We start from the raw sequence: 18,937 nt of genomic DNA on the forward strand, positions 1-18,937 counted from the left end.
TGTTCATTTTTCTGTGATATCTCAAGAGATAAAAAAAAATTCAAAAAATATTAAAAAAGGCTTAGCATTTGTTAATAATTTGCTTTATTACTAAATTAACAGTACTTTGAGCAAGATGATCCTGACCTCTACGTCTCTAAGATTCGTTATATTTTGGAGAACGATGTAGAAGATATGGAACTTACTTTTACTGAGGATGAATACGACGATAATGGACAGTTAGTGAAGGTAAAGACAACGTTGATCTATTAATTATATTTCTTGCAAGTCTATTAATGATTTTATAAATAATATATACATAATATATATAATGTATGAAAATTTAATATGCAAAGTGCATCATCATTTCTGTCTTTCTAGAAGGCTTTAATGATTAAAATATGTAGTAGGACGTGTGTAAAAATGTTCAGACTAATAAAAGAAATGAACCCAACTCCACTTTTTCAGATCATTAATAAAATAAACCTTTATGAAGATGGAGGATGTGTCTGAGGAGCACATTAGGCATATAATATTTTATGAGTTTAAAAAGAAATAGTGCAGTGGAAACTACACAAAACATTCAAGGTATTTACAGTGCGGAGGCTCTCAGTGAAAGAAAACGTCGAAGATGGTTACAAAAGTTCGGATCAGGTGACTACGGCTTAAGTAATGCAACATGTTCAGTCCGTCCTGTTAAGATTAGTGATGACTTGTTGTTGGCTACATTTGGTAAAGATTGTGCTGTAACAGTTGAAGAACTAGCATAAAAGCTTAATTCAACCCATTTAACAGTTCACCATTATCTACAACAGCTTGGAAAGGTGTCAAAACTTGAAAAATAGATCCCCTATGATTTGACAGAAGCCAACCTCAGAGCAAGAGTGGACATTTGCATTTCTCTGCACTCTCTTGAACGCAACTCACTTTTTTTTAAACCCGTGTACAAAATTCTCACTGTTTACAGTTTATACAATATAAAACTCTGTACGATTTACACATTTAGTAGTGGTATGTTGTATGGATCTCCACCCTAGGAAAGTCTTGTTAAGCATTTGGTGGGATATTGTTGGTGTGATCCACTTTTAGTTGCTGCCACTTAGTGTAGTGATTACATCAGACTACTATTGTCAACAGTTAAGAGTGTTTGAAAGTTGCACTGAAAGAAAAGAGGCCTACTTTGACCAATCGTAAAGGTGTTTTGTTTATATCAGGATAATGTATGGTCCCATACAGCAAGAATCACATCTGTAAAGATTGAAGAGCTAGACTGGGATAAACTTCCACATCCTTCTTATTCTCCAGACCTTCCCCCATCTGATTATCATGTATTCCAAAGTTTGCAGAACTATCTTGATGGAAAAGAGCTTGGAATACATGAAGATGTCAAAACTACCCTCTCTACATTCTTTTCCTCCAAACCCCAAGAATTTTATAGAAGTGGTATTTAGAAGCTTGTGAATCGTTGGCAGGAAGTAATTAATCATAATGGAACATACATTATTGATTATATAACATTAAAAGCGTTTGAAGTTCTTTCTCTTTTTCTGAACCCAAAATCGGACATTACTTAAGGGATGAACTAATATATGAAACATTATGTGCACACTTTTACTTCACTTTTGTAAATTTATATTAAAAATTAAGGCAGTATATAGTTTAACAACAGTAACCATACATCTGTACTCTACAGGAGTTTTTTTAAAACATTTTGTTTTAACATACTGACAAGATTATGTCTCTATTTTGAGTTAAAATATTTGTTCTGCTACTGTGTTCCCAATCTTATATCTCCATTCTACAGATTTCTGTAAACAATTTGTACTAACATTGTAGGAAGTTCATTTGATGTTATAATTATGTCACGTTATTTCTTTTAATTTACCAGAATAACAAGATAAAGTAAACAGCCTTCACATCATAACTTTCAAATGAAATAAGTTTGTAAACTTGCTCAGTGAGATTTACCATCAAGAACATATTCAAACTGAAATATACAGATTGGGTTTCCTCATTCTTCTTGTGCATTTAACTCCACTACAACCATGATTGACCAATGTATAAATGTCATGTGATAATCAGATTTTTGAAAATCCTCAGTCATGAAATCTAAAAAGACTGTTGATGTGGAAACATTTCCATATTAGGATTTTTTAAATAGTTTTTTATGCAAATTATTTGGGGACAAAGCTATTAAAATACAATTCCTTCTGCAATATATAAAATAACTTATAATTTATCTGAGTAAAGTATTTAACTGCATTAAAAATCAATTATTTAAAGTGACTTTGTTGATATTACACTGTTAGGAGAAAAGTCTGATAACCACTGTTTTAATGTGTCACATCATCACATCTGTTTTCTATATAACTTTTTCAGGTTATGAGGTAAAAAGACTTATCTCAGGAATTATGAATAGCTGAGTATAAAAATTACTATTTATAACACGGTAGTGATTTCTGTGGCTTTTTACAGGTGGTAGAACTGATACCCGGTGGTTGTCGGATCCAAGTTACAAGTCAAAACAAACTAAAGTACTTGGATGCTCTTGCACAGTATAGACTAGCAAACAATGTGAAGGAAGAAGTGGAAGCTTTTCTGAAAGGTCTTAATGAACTGATCCCAGACAACTTGCTGAGTATCTTTGATGAATATGAGCTTGAGGTGAGATTCATTATATCCTTAAATTCATAACTTGTTTCTGATTTCTGCCAGAATAATTTTCATGATGTTCTTATAAGATATTATAATAATTATCTCACTTTTACTTTTCCCTTCAGTACCTGGGATACCCATGTGAAATATTGTTAAGTAACATCAGACCTCTCCCTGTTAAACCTGTTAGAAGGGTGTATAGAGAGACTGATGGGTGGCAAAGTAGTCTCAAATACATAAAAATGTGAATTTAGTAATGGTGTTATCATTCTAAGTAACTTCAGTGACTAATAGTTGGGAAAGGGAGTCCAGTTCACGTGCCTCGACCATCTCCGAATGGGTGTTTTCATTACAACTTGTGTTTTGACGTGCATGTTGGTAATAGTGATGAGGTCATTACATACATGCACTTCTAGTGTCCACTCAGGTCTAAGGAGTTAACTGTCTTTATCCCATGTTGCATTATGCATTGTAAGTTTAGTAAACATAATTCCATCTGGCTCATTCTTGGACTTTAGATTTTCAGTGTAGTTGTTTTAGAGACATTATTGACAAATAAAATGTACAAAAAAAAGTGTAATGATCTGCCACACTGATCCAAAGATGGAGCATAGAAATTATCTCAACTCTCATCCAACTTAAATTATTGGGTAAGTTGCCAACAAAACTTCACTTTTCAAGTTGTTGTTTTTCAGTGTAACTTTGAATATTTAAATTAGGACATCAATAAAAAGATTAAATGGAAAAACATCCAGAAATCTTGAATGTGTCAAAACTAGTTTTTTCAGTATGAAAACTTCTGTCAGTTTGTTCTATATTCTGTAATTTTTTGTTCTTGAGCTCTTATATAGATGGCACAACTGATGAGGAAAGATGTTGAAAAGTTAAGATCTCATAGATTTGTGAAAGTTATTTAATATGTGTACTATAATATGGTCAAATAACACAATAACTAGCTATGATAATTTTGGTGAATAAAACTTATACAGTAAGAGTTTAAATTAGAGTTTGGTGGTTTAAATTTTACTACAACATTAAAATAAGCTCAGTGCATGTTATGGTACTTTAGGCTTAGATATATTTTAGCTAACTGATAAATCATAAAACAGGATAAATACATTCTTTTATTAAATAAATGCAATCTACATACGAAGATATCTCTTAACATTTTAAGAATTAACTTCTTTACTTGAACTTAGATCCATTAGTTTAAATTCAGCTTATACTGTTACAGATAGGTTATAAACCAAGCTAAATTACATTTTACTACTAACATTATGTATTTTGTTATTTCTAATAAATTATTAAGTTCTGTTTGTATGTTATATATAATTAAAGATAAAATGTATTAATTTCGTGTGAAGACAAAATATAGTAATAAAAAAATATTATTATTGGTTGTTAAACATTAGGCTTAACAGTAACTGTTAGGAATAGGTTACTCATATTTGATATTAAATATTTAGTTTCAGGCTGTAAATATAAGTACATTGCTTAAAACTAGCACAGGAGTTTAGCGTTCAGAGTTTTTTTAAATGTAATAAGTGCAATGAGTGGGTTTTATTTGGCAACTCAGAGCTGGCATGTTCTTTTAAGGGTAAGATGTGCTGTTTGTATGTAGAGTTTGGCAGGTTTGAGGAAAAGTTGGAGGCAATAGATAAAGAGAATTTTACATCAGCTAACAATGGCTTTCAGGAAGGTAAGTAGAGAACTATTAGAGTGAAAAGTAGTGAATTTAGTTGTAATGAGTGTATTCTGTGGGGCAAAACATTTCAGCCCTTGTCTTCTGAAAATGAAGAAAACAAATGATGAGGAGGCCATAGTTATCGGTAATTCATTGACATAAACTAGTCTGTGAGGTAAGCAGGGGGAAAAGAATCAGATTATGTTACTCAGGATATAACTAACAGAGCAGGAGATATAATAAAGGTAGCAATCAGAGATGTAGTCTTTGTTGTGCAGATAGGGCTAATAATACAGAGAAAGGTAGGTCAGAGAAGTTAATTAATAAATACAAATGGGTGATAAGGGCATTTCAAGAAAAAAAAAGCCATAACTTAATTTTGTCAGGTATACTGCCAGTAATTAATTGTGAAGATAAAATTATATATAGGTCACTAGGACTAAATGCTAGGCTTAGGTTAGTACAGTTATGACAGAAAGTGTTCGAACCCCTGTGTCACGAGTGCTTTTTAAGTTATGAGCAAAAAAAGCAAACACTCGTTATTTTTATGGTAAAAATAACCAAAAATAGGAGGAGCAGAAATGATGCTCGGGACTTGCGGCTTGGACGTTGTTGGATCTTCCAGTATGACAATGAGCCTAAGCACACATTGGAACGATATAAGCATTCTGGAGTGGCCATCGCAGTCACCCAATCTCAACCCAATTGAAAATGTTTGGCATGAGTTGAAGACCAGGGTTCATCAGCATCATCTGAAAAACTTGGAAGAATTGGAGGCCTTCTGTAAAGAAGAATGGAAGAAAATACCAGTCGAATACTGTCAAATAATCATGGAGGGCTATGAGGAGATTGTGCCAAGTAATTCACCTGAAAGGCTACACAACTGACCATTAAAGTAGATGCACGAACACTTTCTGCCCCTCGTATGTTTGGTTATTTGTTTATAAATAGTTTATTTGTCGTTTAATTTACATAAACATTTATGTAGATGTGTGTTAGTATAATATTTATAATATACTTTACTTTCATTATCCTAATCATGATACTTTTTAAGTTACGAGGAAAAAACTACTCGCAACACAGGGGTACAAACACTTTCTGTCATAACCGTATATAAGGATGTGTAAATAGACTGGTTCAATCAGTTCAGAGGAAGAAGGATGGTTTATATTTTAATAAGATAGGGGCTGGCTTCTTTGCTAAGACTATTAACTTCAGCTGTAAGGGAAGTCTTTAAACTAGGATTAAACAGTGGTCAGGGCCAAGATAAAAACTAAGTGGCAGAAAAAAAGTTAGTATAGAAAATACGTATAGAAACAGTTATAAGGTTAGGCTTAATTGTTACTATTGTAATTCTAAGAGTATAAGAAATAAATGACCTCAGGGCATTCGTAGAAATAGAGAATTTGATATTATGGGAATAACTGAAACATAAATTATTTTGTGGACAGAAATTTCTTTGAAATACAGGGCTACAGGCTATTTAGTAGGAATAGAATAATAGGGGGGGGGTAGTGGTTTTATAAGTAAAATGTGAATTACATCCTGTTTAAATTGGGGATATCAAAGATAATAGCAAAAAGATGGAATCCATTTGGGTTTCTGTTGGTGGATATAAATGGAAAAGGCTTTTAGTAGTAATTTGGTACAGACCACCATGTGAAACTGATGAAATTGGTGAGAAACTTTATAATGAGATTAAAATTTTAGCCTTTAGTGAAGTCATAATTACAGGTGATTTTAATATCAGACATATTGGTTGGGAAATGCTTGAGTCAAATTATGAGAAAGATTTAAGGAAACCATTCAGAGTGGCTTTCTTTACCAACTGGTCGAGAAATCTACTAGAGGTAATGCTATTTTAGATTTCTTGTTAACTTCTGATATAGAAATGATTGAATGGGTGAAAAATGGGGAATATCTGGGTGCAAGTGATCATTGCACTAATAAATCAGTGTTTTACTGTATATGGAGATAAGGAATAATGATATTTTGGTGATAAAGTTCATTAGAGGAAATTGTGATGGGATCCAACAATAATTATTTGCTGTGAGTTTGGCAGATGAGTAATTTGGAGACACTGATCTGATGTGGAAACTCTTGCTGTGAGTGGGGCAGATGAGTAATTTGGAGACACTGATCTGATGTGGAAACTGCAAGGATAGCTGGATGTGAGAAACCAGGTTGGCTCACAAAGAGTTTAAGAGATAAAACTGAAGGAAAGCATTGGAAGTTTAAAATGACTGATATGACAGAAGGTTGTTAAAACAGGAAATTAAAAAGGTTGGCTGAATTTGTAAAACTTAACAGTAAGGATTTCTTTAAGCACATTAACTTGTTCAGTGCTGTAGAGGAGTTAACTCGTCCAAGCCGATCGGTAACACAGTGCTACGGACAAGTTAATTAGTTCTCAATAATACCTAACTTCAACGCTAGATGTCAGAACCATACATGCATTTGACCTACTTACAAATTGTTTCACTTTTGATCCAAAATGGCCTCATGAAAAAAGTTACAAAATGAAGAAGCATTAGAGTTGTATCGTAGCAGCTGGAATACTTGGCAGTCAACAGGTTAAAGGTTAACAAAATGTTGGAATTAGGGTGCAACCCTTGAGAGATGATAATGGAAGGCTAATGTCTGATGATCATGAGATGACTTGGATATTAAATTTAGTCTTTTCTTTGGTTTTTACTAACAAAGATATAATCGGTATTCCACATCTTGAGCAGTTGAATTGAGATCAAATAACATGACTGCATAGATTCTGATAAAAAAAAAAAGGAAAGTTGAAGAAACAGTAATGTTTCTAGACCAAACACTATATCCTCAAGGGTTTTGAAAAAGGTTAAAGGATGGATATGTGAGCTACTTACTACCACTCTTTGAAAGTATTTAAATGGTGGGTAAGTACCAGAGGATTGAAAGTTACCTAATGTAAACTCCTCTTTTGAAGGGAGGTGATAAAAACTATCCTAGTCATTATAGACTCATTAATCTTACATCAGTTGTGGAAAAAGATTTGAATGTCTAATGAAAGATGTTATACAAAGTACTTTAACAAAGTTTAGAATTTTATTGAAGAGTCAACTTGGTTTCACTGAGGAAAAAATCTTGCCTTACAAATATTTTTATGTGCTTTGACAATGTCACTGCATGTGTAGATGAGATAAGGGGTATCTGGATTTTCAGAAAGCATTTAACAAAGTGTCACACAAAAGGTTTGTAAAACATTATTTCTACTAGTGTGGAGGATAAGTTGGTTGATTAGATACAAAAGTGACTGAAAGGAAAACAATAGAGGATCTTATCAATATAATTCATTCCAATTGGATTAACATTACCCCAGGACTCAGCCTTGGAACCACTGCTCTTTTTGATTTACATCAACGACACAGATGAAGAAATGACCAATAAATTATTTTAAGTTGCTGATGATGTTTGAGGTGTTGGATGTTGCTGGCTGTGAAGATGTTGATGCTTTACAAAAGGATTGAGAACATTTAGTGAGTTAAGCAAATAAATAACAGATGGGTTTTCATTATAATAAGTGCAAGATAATGAATGTAGGTTATCATAAATTTGAATTATAAATATAAATTGGATGGGAATAACCTTGAGAGTGTTATGAAAGAAATGGATCTTGATGTTATAGTTGATCAGTCTCTAAAGTCATTCAAGCAATGTGCTGCTGTTAGTGGTAGGGCACGTAAAGTGTTAGGTTGTAACTACAGAAATATTGAATACAAATCTAAAGAGATTATGGTTTCACTATATAGGTCACTGGTTAGGCCACATTTGGAATAATGTGTTCAATCTTGAATTTTTTACCTTAGGACAGACATTGAATTTTTCAAAAGCATTCAGAGAAAGATTACTAGAATGGTGCCTGGGGTGGAGGGATTTTCATATGATGAAAGGCCAAAATCCGTCAAGCTGTTTTCTCTTGAAAAATGAAGAGTTAGGGAGAGTGATTGAGGTTTTAAGATTGTATAGGGAATTCATAGTGTTGATGTATCAACATATTTAACAGTAAGAATAGTAGGACTATGGAACACAAGTATAAATTTTAGTAGGGTAGGAGTCATCTTCAGCTAAGAGTTATTTTTCTAATAAGATGGTTGGCCTTTGGAATGGGTTACATTCGGATGTTGTAGAGACAGTAAATTTAAATGAGTTGAAGAAAAGTTTGATAAGTATATGAATTATAAGGGCTGGCTTTACTGTTGTTTTTTGAAGTTAATTAGGTTTAGTGTATGGAAAGGCCAAGATGGACCATGTTGTCCCAAAATGTTATATTATGTTACTACGCATGTTCTTGTATAATTTTATGATGAAATTAAAATGTACAAGTATACAGTAAACATTTTGTGTAGATACCACATTACTGTTGAAATAAACATGACTTGGAAGAAACTGAGGATCTTTATTAAAACTCTTTCATTCTGATGTCATGTTTTACCAAAGTTTTATTAATTACAAATGCTTTGATGTTTAGTAACTTAGGAAACTGATCATTATAACAAAAAATGTATTTTGGTTTTACTGTTAGAGTAGTTTTTATGAAATTTAATATTACGAACATATTAAAATAAACAAGTGTTTTACAAGTTTCACATCATTTTACAATCTTCTTTAAATTTTTCAGTTTTCAGTATTATTAAAGTTCAGTTAGTTTTACAAAAGTTATTTAAATACTCATGTAGAATATTAAAATAAATTTTAGTTAGTAACTATAACAATTTTAGATTGATTTTTTAAATTAAAATTGTGTTTTTATAAATATAAAATGCTTTCCTATAGTTGTTGATGTGTGGAACAGGTCACTACAGCATTGCTGATTTTAAAGCTAACCATGCCATGACAGGTTCTTCCTATGAATTCAGAAAGGTAAAGTTAAAGTTAATATTTCGTGTTATTGAATGAAAAAATCTGACTCAGAAAGGGTTAAGCATAATATTTTCTGTATATTTTTGCAATTTATGCAAACAGAGCTTGAACATATTTTTCCTGTTTTTTTCTAAGCTAAGAAGTTGTTGATAAAACGTTTGAGGGGTGTAAAGTTTGTCCAGATGATTAAATTTGTAAGTAAGACTCAGAAATATGTCTTTGAACTGGAAATGATACAAATTTTCTGCTCCTTTATAAAATAATGAAACCTGGTTACAAAATGGCAAGTGTTTTAAATAAGATTATCGGCCTGGTGGTCAGAACATACAACTCGCAAACTGTGGGTAGCATAACTAACAACCTGCTTATCCTTTCAGTTTTGGGGTAATTATAATATTACAGTCAATCCCAGTATTCTTTGTAAAGGGTAGTTGAAGAGTTGGCTGCTAGCCAGTTGCCTTTCATGGTCAGCAGTTGAAAATTAGTAACAGTGACGAGATAGCCTTGTAAGCTTTTTACACGTTTAACATTCACTTACATCATTCAGGGTTGAATGTACACCGTTACATTCCTTAGCAAGTATGAAAGTTTTACAGTCTGTTCTAGGCAAATTTCTTTTTTGATTTAGGATAGAATTCCTACATGTTTGTACTAATGAAAAACATTTTCTTTCAGTATAAATAATTATGAAGAGATTGAAAATTATAATACTATAATATACATTCTATCTGTTATAATAATAAGTGTGCTCAAAGTATATGAGGTCTGTATTCATAAATATTTAAAGTGGCCTTTTTTTAACCAGATTTAAGATTGATACCTCATGTAGAATAAACTCAAGTACATCATATTGAAACTTCCATCTAAGTTGAATATTAAATTAAACATACAGTGAGACGGTTTGTAATTAGACCAAGAACAGAGCATCATAGCTGAAATTAAAACACATTTTTGTTCCATCTACATTTGGAAAAAATAAATAAATGGAGATAGATTTTCTAATATTATAGCTATGACAAAGCAAAATAATATATATTATCCTCCTCACTTTATTCTTATTCAAATCAGATGTTTCATGTTAGGCTGTGAGACAAGAGGCATACATGAAATTTTCATCTGAATCAAAGATACACATGTTCTGTGGCAACAAAAGTCAGTTTCATTTGGCACAAACTTCACATATTTTGCCATGGTCCTTACTCGATTCAGTCTTTGGTCATGGTATTAAGGTAGCAAAGTTGAAGAGGTTACTGTTTAAACCCATCTTTAGAGAATCCACTTGAACATTTCTATCAATTTTCATTAAAATTCATATAGCCAGATCATTACAACAACTTGATACTAGTTGGACATCTCTGCTTTACATAGGTGGATAGGCTCCAGTTATCTTCTAATTGTTCCGTGCTGTGATACAAATCTTGGATAGGCCCAGGAAAAAAAAAGTTTAATTTCTCCATTTTTTACTTTGTGCAGGTGTTGGATTGGTTTTGGACTGCCGTGTCAAATTTCACTGAAGAAGAAATGGCTCGACTTCTTCAGTTTACAACTGGATGTTCTCAGTTACCACCAGGTGGATTTGCAGAGCTCAATCCTAAGTTTCATCTAGTTTGTGCTCCAACTTTTGGAGTTCTACCTACAGCCCATACTTGGTAAGTTAAACTTTAAGATGACAAGTTCCTTGTAAGTCATACTTGTTCAACTTCAGAAGAAATATTAAAAACTATACTTGGTAAATGTGGTACTTCATTTTGAATAGCAAATATGATGAAATATTACAAGAGGTTTGAAAATAAACCAAATAACTTTGCAGTGAACTGACCCAGTATCAATTTTCTGAAAGAATACTGAATATGAACATTTTTAACTATACTGTTTAATGTGGGAGCAGCATGGCTTTGTACTTTGAACTTGAGCTGGTGAGTGTCCTTAAGCACGACCCTCTTATTCCAGTTAACCCAAATATATGATGAGTACCAGCTGCAATGGACTGTCATCTCATCCAGGACAAGAAAGGGCCACCATTTTCATCTATTTGTGCCAGGTGAAACTAGAGTTTGAAAACACCAGTCTGTGTGTCTTTCGTAGATATGGCAAGCAGTTAACTATTTGATGTATGCTGCTGCCCACAAAGACTTTTGCTCTTTTGGTCACATTACCAATTTGAGCTTCCTCAGTTTAGGAAGTTCCACTTATAGTTAATTTTCTTTACAATTGTGAAAAACATTGAAAGTACTACCTACTTTTCCAGAGAATGGTTAAAAGTAACTCGGAACTTTTATCCATACATTAGTTTTAAGCATGTTCCATCAGGCTGTTTGTGTTGATTACTCCATATTTAAATCAGTTGCTCAGAACCGAACCAAATGGCTTTTGTAGTTCTTTATTACCAGCCTTACATGAGAAATCAAACTTTTTCAGATGTATAACAATCCATATGCATCCTGTTTTCAAAACAGCAACATCAATTAACTAGAGAAGTGATTTTTAAAATTTTTCATTAATAGATATTTTGATTACAGTAAATGTTTTTCTTTACAGCTTTAACCAGTTGTGCCTACCAGACTATGACTCTTACCAACAATTTGAAAGCGCCTTAAGGTTTGCTATCAACGAAGGATCTGAAGGTTTTGGAATGATATAAAAAATCAAAAATGTAATACATTGTAAATTAATACCTACTGGTGCTTCATAAAAGTTTCCTTATTGGGTACAGGTACACGAGTTTTTGTTTGTGACTTCTAGATGTATGTTTGTTATTCAGCTAATCTAATTATTGAAGAAACCTGGAGTGGTCATTCTACTTTGTAATTAGAAGTGGAAATGAACCAAAATGTGTTGCAACATTTAGGTTTCTCACAGCTACTTCAGACGTGTAGTATAAATCTTGATCAACTATTTGTTCATGTAGGTGAACCAATTGGACAATGGTCAATTTGTAGACTCCTGAAGTAGCCACATGGTGACGAATTAACACAACGACTGAACCGACTATTGTTAGGGTGATTTAACAAGCTAGATTTCAGCTGTTGTAACCTTTGTAAATAAGAACTTAATTATAAAACATGTTCATTCAACTACACACTTCCATCATCTAGGATTATTTTCAATCTAATGTTTTGTATCATGGAAGCTTAAAGCCAATTAACAGTATTAATTACTAGATATTATTAATGAATATGCTTAGAGCAGCTATGGGTACATCATCTTAAAATGTTTCATGTATAGCTTATGGCTGGCAATGGGAATCTTGCAGCCCACCACTTGCTTATGTTAACAGTGGTTTATAAAGTTTCACTGCTATACTCCAAGTGTTTGTTCTTGCACAGTTCTGTTAAATAGAAATGAGTGTCCATTTGATTCCTCTGAACACTTTGTTTTCTTTTTTGGAGGTGTGCTTAAATTTTTCTATTAAACATAGTATGTGTCAAAATAAAGTTCTATTCTTGGCTTTTCAGATATATATTAGTAATTCTGTATTTGACTTGAAAGAGCTACGTATGAAATACCATAGTGCATAGAGCTAACACTAGATCCTATTGCGTACTTAATACTTCTCATTGGTACAATTTCAGATCTAGTCATTCTATATATATCAGTCACTCTGTTTTTAAACTAAACATAAGTGTTTAAAAAGTCCTTTTACAGCCATTTCTTAAGTTGAATTCAAATAAAAAGAAACCTACAAACAGTTCAACTTTCTCTATCCCTTTGTTTTGTTAAATGTTATAATAATAATTTTTATATTCCAATTGTTAATACCATAAGGCACATTTTCCATTATTATCTCGTAATAATGTTCAGAATTCCTTACATTGTAATTTAGTAATCAGGTTTGGAAAGGTGAAGCTGCCAGCTGAAACATTTTTTTAAAAAGTAGTCTTAACATTACATATAGTCTGGTTTTAGATATGGTGAAGAACTGTAATTGACATATACCTTTTTTTTTTTAAATAAACTGTTTCTGGCTGACTTACTATATCTGCAAGCAGTTTGCTTAACTTCCTGTTTCTATGGATATTTCTACCCAGTCTTAACTAAAAGAATTATAAAGAACACAGTTTCTTTAAACTACATATGATAAACTCAACCACTGTTTAAGTTTGCAAAATAAAACATTTACTCCAGAGGATCATCAATAGCAAACTGACACGATTTAAAACCTTCACAGAAGTGTCTTGTTTAGTTGAAAGGTGCCCCAGTTACACAGTGATGTGCCTTCGATTTCCGATGCTAAAATCGGGGATCGATAGCCTGATGAGGCCTTGTTGTAACAAGACATGCTCCACAGCAACAAATGTTTTTTAAAGTGTGTAAAGTGCCTAAGATGTATGGAAAGATCAAACTCAAATAACTCTATACTAGAGTCACACTACTTGCATCAAACACAAGACTTAAGAAAACAGTGTTTATTACATATTTCCTCAGTAATAGTAACTACAGAATAAAGTTTCCTGTTTATTTATGATTGTAATATTTGTTATATGTACATCTATACAAAATGTTGTATACTCTCCTTCAAAAATATATACTAAAGAGGACAGCACTTTTGTGATGTAATCATTATAAGGTTACACAAGAATCACCTTTCTGGTAACAAAATATTCAAACTCAGTGTTCAGACACATTGAACAGAGTACAGCCTCTGAATTATCGGTTTCAAATTAGCTTGTTTTTCAAACAGTTTACAACCACATCTAAAAGGTTAAACAACTTGTTCCTAAGTTTTAATCTGTCAGATTGGTCTACAGATCTTAATCACATCTTAAAGTTAAAACAGTTAAATAGCCATGAAGAGATCCTAGTAGCAATATTTGGATGTGTAACTATTCCTCAGACTCTGGCAAAGATACAATTGGAATATACAAGTTTGGATATACAACTTTCCACACTGTGGAACCTATGAAATTATAATACACAGCTGGTACAGTAAAAAATTTATCACTGTCCTAAGATGGTCAGATAAGTTGTTTCCTTTCAACCAAAATATGTATATTAAACTAAAACTATTATATCTTAATCAAAAACAATAAATACTAGTTACTGACAACTGAGTAAATAGGACTAAATGTGAGACATAAAAATGAACACAACTGTAATTTACTGTTTGAATCCCAAATTCAATTAAACTTTTCAACATCTTTGAAGGAGGTTCTTCCACATGACACTGTAAGAAAACGTTTCCAAAGAAATAGTGCAGTGAAGATTTTGCATTTAATAATACAGCAAGTAGTAAACAAATGGACAGACTAAACCACAGAATTACACTCATTTATCATCAGTGTTAACACTAATCTGTTTGATACCATACAGAAAACTGATTCTATCATTTATTTAACAGGAATACTAGGTGATGATAACTTGAATATTAACACCATCTACCAGCTTGAATGTGTGTAAATAATGTGGCTATAAAGATAGTTCTTTAATAAGCATTTTTTTTTACACTATTAAGAACAGAAAGATATATATTTTTAACTGTTTCTACTTCTTTCATATAATATATATATATAGTGGCCTTGTCATGTTTAAAATGTTGTGACATATACCAAGCAACTGTATAAAAATAAAACCAATTGCAACAGTGTGTTACAAAGTAACGTGTCAGGCAACTCTACAAAAATGCAAAACCAATGACAGCCAAATGCTTTACATACTAAGCAATAAATGACACAGTGACCATGGATAGCAACAGATAATTCTGTTGTTTCAGACTGCCAGTCCAACAGTTAGACCATTCACTTTCTTCTGGAGAACATTTATCAAAGTTTCTAATCTGAAAAATTGTAAATGATTTATTTATTAGTTCTGAAATCATTTATTTTCTATCAAATTAATTATGAATATAAGAATTGATACAGAATTTATACTTTAAATCTTACAACTGGGTAAGGTGATGTTACCAAGTTCTTTATTTTAATAAATTTCCAATCGTCAAACCTTCTGATATTCTTAGTTTGATTCAATATCATAAGCCTAGCTGAAGATTCCAGATAACTTGAAAATTGCAAGTCTGAAGCTTGTAATAAACCCATACAATTAAGAAATGTCCCTTTTCCTCAGACTGTAAGCTTCAAAGTATAAATTTCATAAAACAGTAGCTACTACTAATAACATTCTACAATAATCATTAAACAGGTAGCTGACCAAATGAAGGTGATAAGTGGTTATTACCTCTGACATTTTGTTTGTGCCCTGTATCTTGCACCACTCTCCTGTTTCAGAGCATCTTCTAACCTTTTGATCTCTGCTTCAAGGTCAGACTGTTTGTTGGAAGCTGCTTGAAATGTGTGTTGCTCAGAGCTTAGCTGTTGATTGTCTGTGTGGGTTGCAATGTTCCTGTCAAAAGTTCAAGTTCACAAAATTCAAACTTGTAATAACTTTATTATATCTCCTTATTTTAACATAATGATGAACAAATCTCTTACTTGAAACTAAACATTACAAAAATAAAGCAAAAGATTCTCAATCAATAAATTTTTTTACTTAAACTTTCATAATTAATTGCTTTAAAATTTTAATATTAAATCTCAGAAGAGTGCATACGTTGTTAACCACAAAACTACACAATGTGCTGGGCCCCACCAAAAGTTTTTAGTGTTATAAAACTACAGCCTTGCTGTGGATGAAAGATGGTTCACAATATTTCAGTAATCAGGAGGCACTGGAAAGTTAACACTTTTTACACTCAGCTACCAACTGGTTTATCCAAAATGAAATCTTGTTTGAAATCTTCTGTGAGATTCAAATACAAACAAGGGAACTTTTAGTTAAATGATCTTCTTTAAATGCAAGACTATAAGTAAAAGAAAAAAATCAAACTTACTGCTGGTCCCTAAAGAGAGCTGCTAGTTCCCGATATTTGGACATGGCCAAATCACGATCTTCTGTTGCTTGACGGACTGTTTCCTAGAGGGGAACAAATATTGATGAAGAAGTTAAGAAAATGTACCTCTATGAAATTACTTTACGATTGTAACGGATTTACCGTTTTACATTTATTTTAATATTTACGTTGTTTTCAGTTTAATGCACACAACTTTTATTCTTAAATGTGTATTATGCAGGTTCCACCTGTTCTCTAACTCTGTAGAAGATTCTTGAGAGTAAGAATCAACAACATGTTTTATGAAAGCACTAGTGTATCTTCGAATATTGTTTAAAGTTTATAAATCGATGCACCAAGAGATGAGAATATTGTTGTTCAGCTGCAGTCAGTATACTCAGCCTCGGAAGCTATAATTGTAACAAATGCTTTTTAATCAGAAAAACCACAGATATTTGGCCAGGAACGTTTATAGATTTCAAACATTACAAATCATGTAGCTTCAGCAAAATAACTTCAGATGTTAGTATTTCTATGAGGATATTAAATATCTTCATCAGTAAAAAGACAGCATGTGAACAATGATAAGCCACAGGAGAATAGAGCTAGCTAGCATTTATATATAGTGAAGTGTATTTGTGTATCAAAATAAACTTAATCCACTGATCATGGACCTGGGCCACCAATAAAATATTCAGTTTCAGACCAGACAGAATACTTAATATTGTTTGTAAAACTTTTCTATATAAATCATTATTTGTAATAATTGTTGTTAATAACTATTTTTATAAATTGTTTTGTTGTTTGTATATTAAAATATATGTGTAAAAAAAAACTTGCAGGTATCAATCTTGTTGGCAAGTATAATAAATTCTATGCATGAACATTTAATTAACTTGTAATTTGAAATTTACAACTATTTAAACTTATAATACATAATGTACATAACATAATAAATTGGAGATTTATTATTATTTACTTTATCCAAGATAAAGTATAGTATGCAACACAAGATGTTCTTTACATGGTTGAAATCAAACTTGAAATTTCAACTACAGAAGACAACTAAAATTCAATATTACTTTTAAATCGTCAGTTAAAGTAACTTGCCTTTAAATTAGCTTCCCAATCTTCACAGGTTTCCTTCCAAGAACTACCATTTCTACTCCAAAGTAGAATTTCCTGTTCCAGTAGTTTGGTCTGGTATGCAAATTCAACAGAAGTCTTAATTTTGTGTAAATAAAAATTGGATTTAAAAGTGTCTGGAAATGTATTAAGTATTTTTATATGTATAGTGATTTTTTAATACACAGATGAATGTTAGTTAAACTTTATTAACATACTAGGTAGAGTACCCTTCCCTTTGGACAGAAGTTACATAAATTCACAAATAAAGAAAGGTTAGCTTAGGACATGAGATGTTGCTTCCCTTACACATAATTGTAAAAAATGCCCACAAGAACTGCAAAGTGCAAAACCGTAAGTTTGCACATATCTCCGTATGGACTCAACAAACGTTCATACCATGTTTGGTAAAGATCCGTTAATAGAGAGCAGAGTTGTGGTAAAAAATGCAAAATACAAAACTGAAAATTTGTATGTATCTCCAGATTGGATCCAAGAATCTCTCTTATATTTGGTGAGATCCATCATCCACAGGAGGTGAGGTAGTGGTAAAAGAAAAAAATTTCTCAGAAACCACACAATGCAAAACAAAAAAATATGAAAATTTGCATCTCTTCCTGCATGGATATCATGAACTACTGAACCAATTTTGGTGAATATCCATCCACACTCTGCTTAATATTTACATGGACATACAACAGACAGCTCTATTATATTTATATAGATCCATGTTTCAATAAATTTCTGTATATAAACTACTCGAAAGGTGACTGCAACCACAAAGATTTACTTAACCAGTCACTATATAAACTACCAGTGAGGCAACTACCACAAATAACTGTTTAATACATATTAATGTTTAAGAACATTTTTATATTATTCAACATAATGCAAATAAAGTCTGCAGGAGTCCATAGAAGTTTTCATTTCTTATCATTCTTGTAACAAGTCAAAACTGTTAAATTTCATATCATGAAGATAATATTTAACCTTTCAGTATTTTATTTCAGACAAGTTGTGAGATGATACAAGGTAAGCTTTTTAAAATAAAGACAGACATTTTTACCATCTATCCAAATAAACCAGAGAAACAAGCAGGTGACAAAGTTCACATTATAGAAAAACTGTCTACCTTCTCTACTGCAGTATTTCTTTCATGTAATAAAGTATTAAACTCTTTTGTAAGTTGATGTTGTTTGCTGACTCTTGCTTTATGAACACATGCTTGTAGTGCTTCCTGGTTGTAAAGAAGTCGAGCTGGGCTGCGTGTTGTTTCTAGACTATCTAGTATCTTATTGAGATCCTGTAAATACAGTACAAACACATCTTATTGATTATTTAATGGTAATTTCTAGTATCTTATTGAGATCCTGTAAATACAGTACAAATACATCTTATTGATTATTTAATGGTAATTAGTAAAAAATATGTTTCTTCTAATATACAACTTACCATTAAAATATCTTTGAGATAATATGGTTCATGAAATTGGATATCTTCAAAGCTCAGAAATCATGTGCAACTAAGATCTGAAATCACTTGCAAAATGTAAATTTCTTTTCATGAAACAGTATTAAAACTTAATATCCATACTTTGAAAGTTAACATTTTCCTAAACCAAAAATGCAATTCCAATAAACCCCTCCCTCACACTTACAACTTTTACTCAACTGTCAAGGTTTTGTCCTTTGCCAGTCTAAGCATTGGTCTGAATTTTTTCTTGTTTGCACCCATCTTTTATATCCAACTTAATTGCCCTTGGAAATATTTGTCTCATCACA

General features: G+C 32.0%; 2 protein-coding genes across 6 annotated transcripts in view; one reads left to right on the plus strand and one right to left on the minus strand.

Annotated features, from left to right (window-relative positions):
* Window positions 1-13,159, plus strand: part of LOC143226687 (apoptosis-resistant E3 ubiquitin protein ligase 1-like) — a 115,112-nt gene extending 101,953 nt beyond the window's left edge. The window contains 5 exon segments of the mRNA XM_076457983.1: window positions 103-228; window positions 2,455-2,643; window positions 9,122-9,208; window positions 10,682-10,857; window positions 11,747-13,159. Of these exon segments, the coding sequence (XP_076314098.1) occupies window positions 103-228; window positions 2,455-2,643; window positions 9,122-9,208; window positions 10,682-10,857; window positions 11,747-11,849 (681 nt within the window). The 3' untranslated portion in view covers window positions 11,850-13,159.
* Window positions 13,160-13,599: 440 nt separating this feature from the next.
* The window catches only part of LOC143226686 (uncharacterized), a 41,609-nt gene continuing 36,271 nt past the window's right edge, over window positions 13,600-18,937 (minus strand). For 3 of the 5 annotated variants that reach the window (XM_076457980.1, XM_076457982.1, XM_076457978.1), the window contains 5 exons: window positions 18,289-18,459; window positions 17,142-17,231; window positions 16,032-16,114; window positions 15,380-15,544; window positions 13,600-14,981 (listed from right to left, as the gene is read on the minus strand). In XM_076457980.1, coding sequence (XP_076314095.1) covers window positions 14,915-14,981; window positions 15,380-15,544; window positions 16,032-16,114; window positions 17,142-17,231; window positions 18,289-18,459 — 576 coding nt within the window. In that variant the 3' untranslated portion in view covers window positions 13,600-14,914. Of the gene's footprint in view, window positions 14,982-15,379; window positions 15,545-16,031; window positions 16,115-17,141; window positions 17,256-18,288; window positions 18,460-18,937 lie in introns of all 5 variants that reach the window. The other 2 variants (XM_076457979.1, XM_076457977.1) reach the window with 1 other exon arrangement.

The sequence above is a fragment of the Tachypleus tridentatus genome, chromosome 9, assembly GCF_004210375.1.
Source record: "Tachypleus tridentatus isolate NWPU-2018 chromosome 9, ASM421037v1, whole genome shotgun sequence".
NCBI lineage: Eukaryota > Metazoa > Arthropoda > Merostomata > Xiphosura > Limulidae > Tachypleus > Tachypleus tridentatus.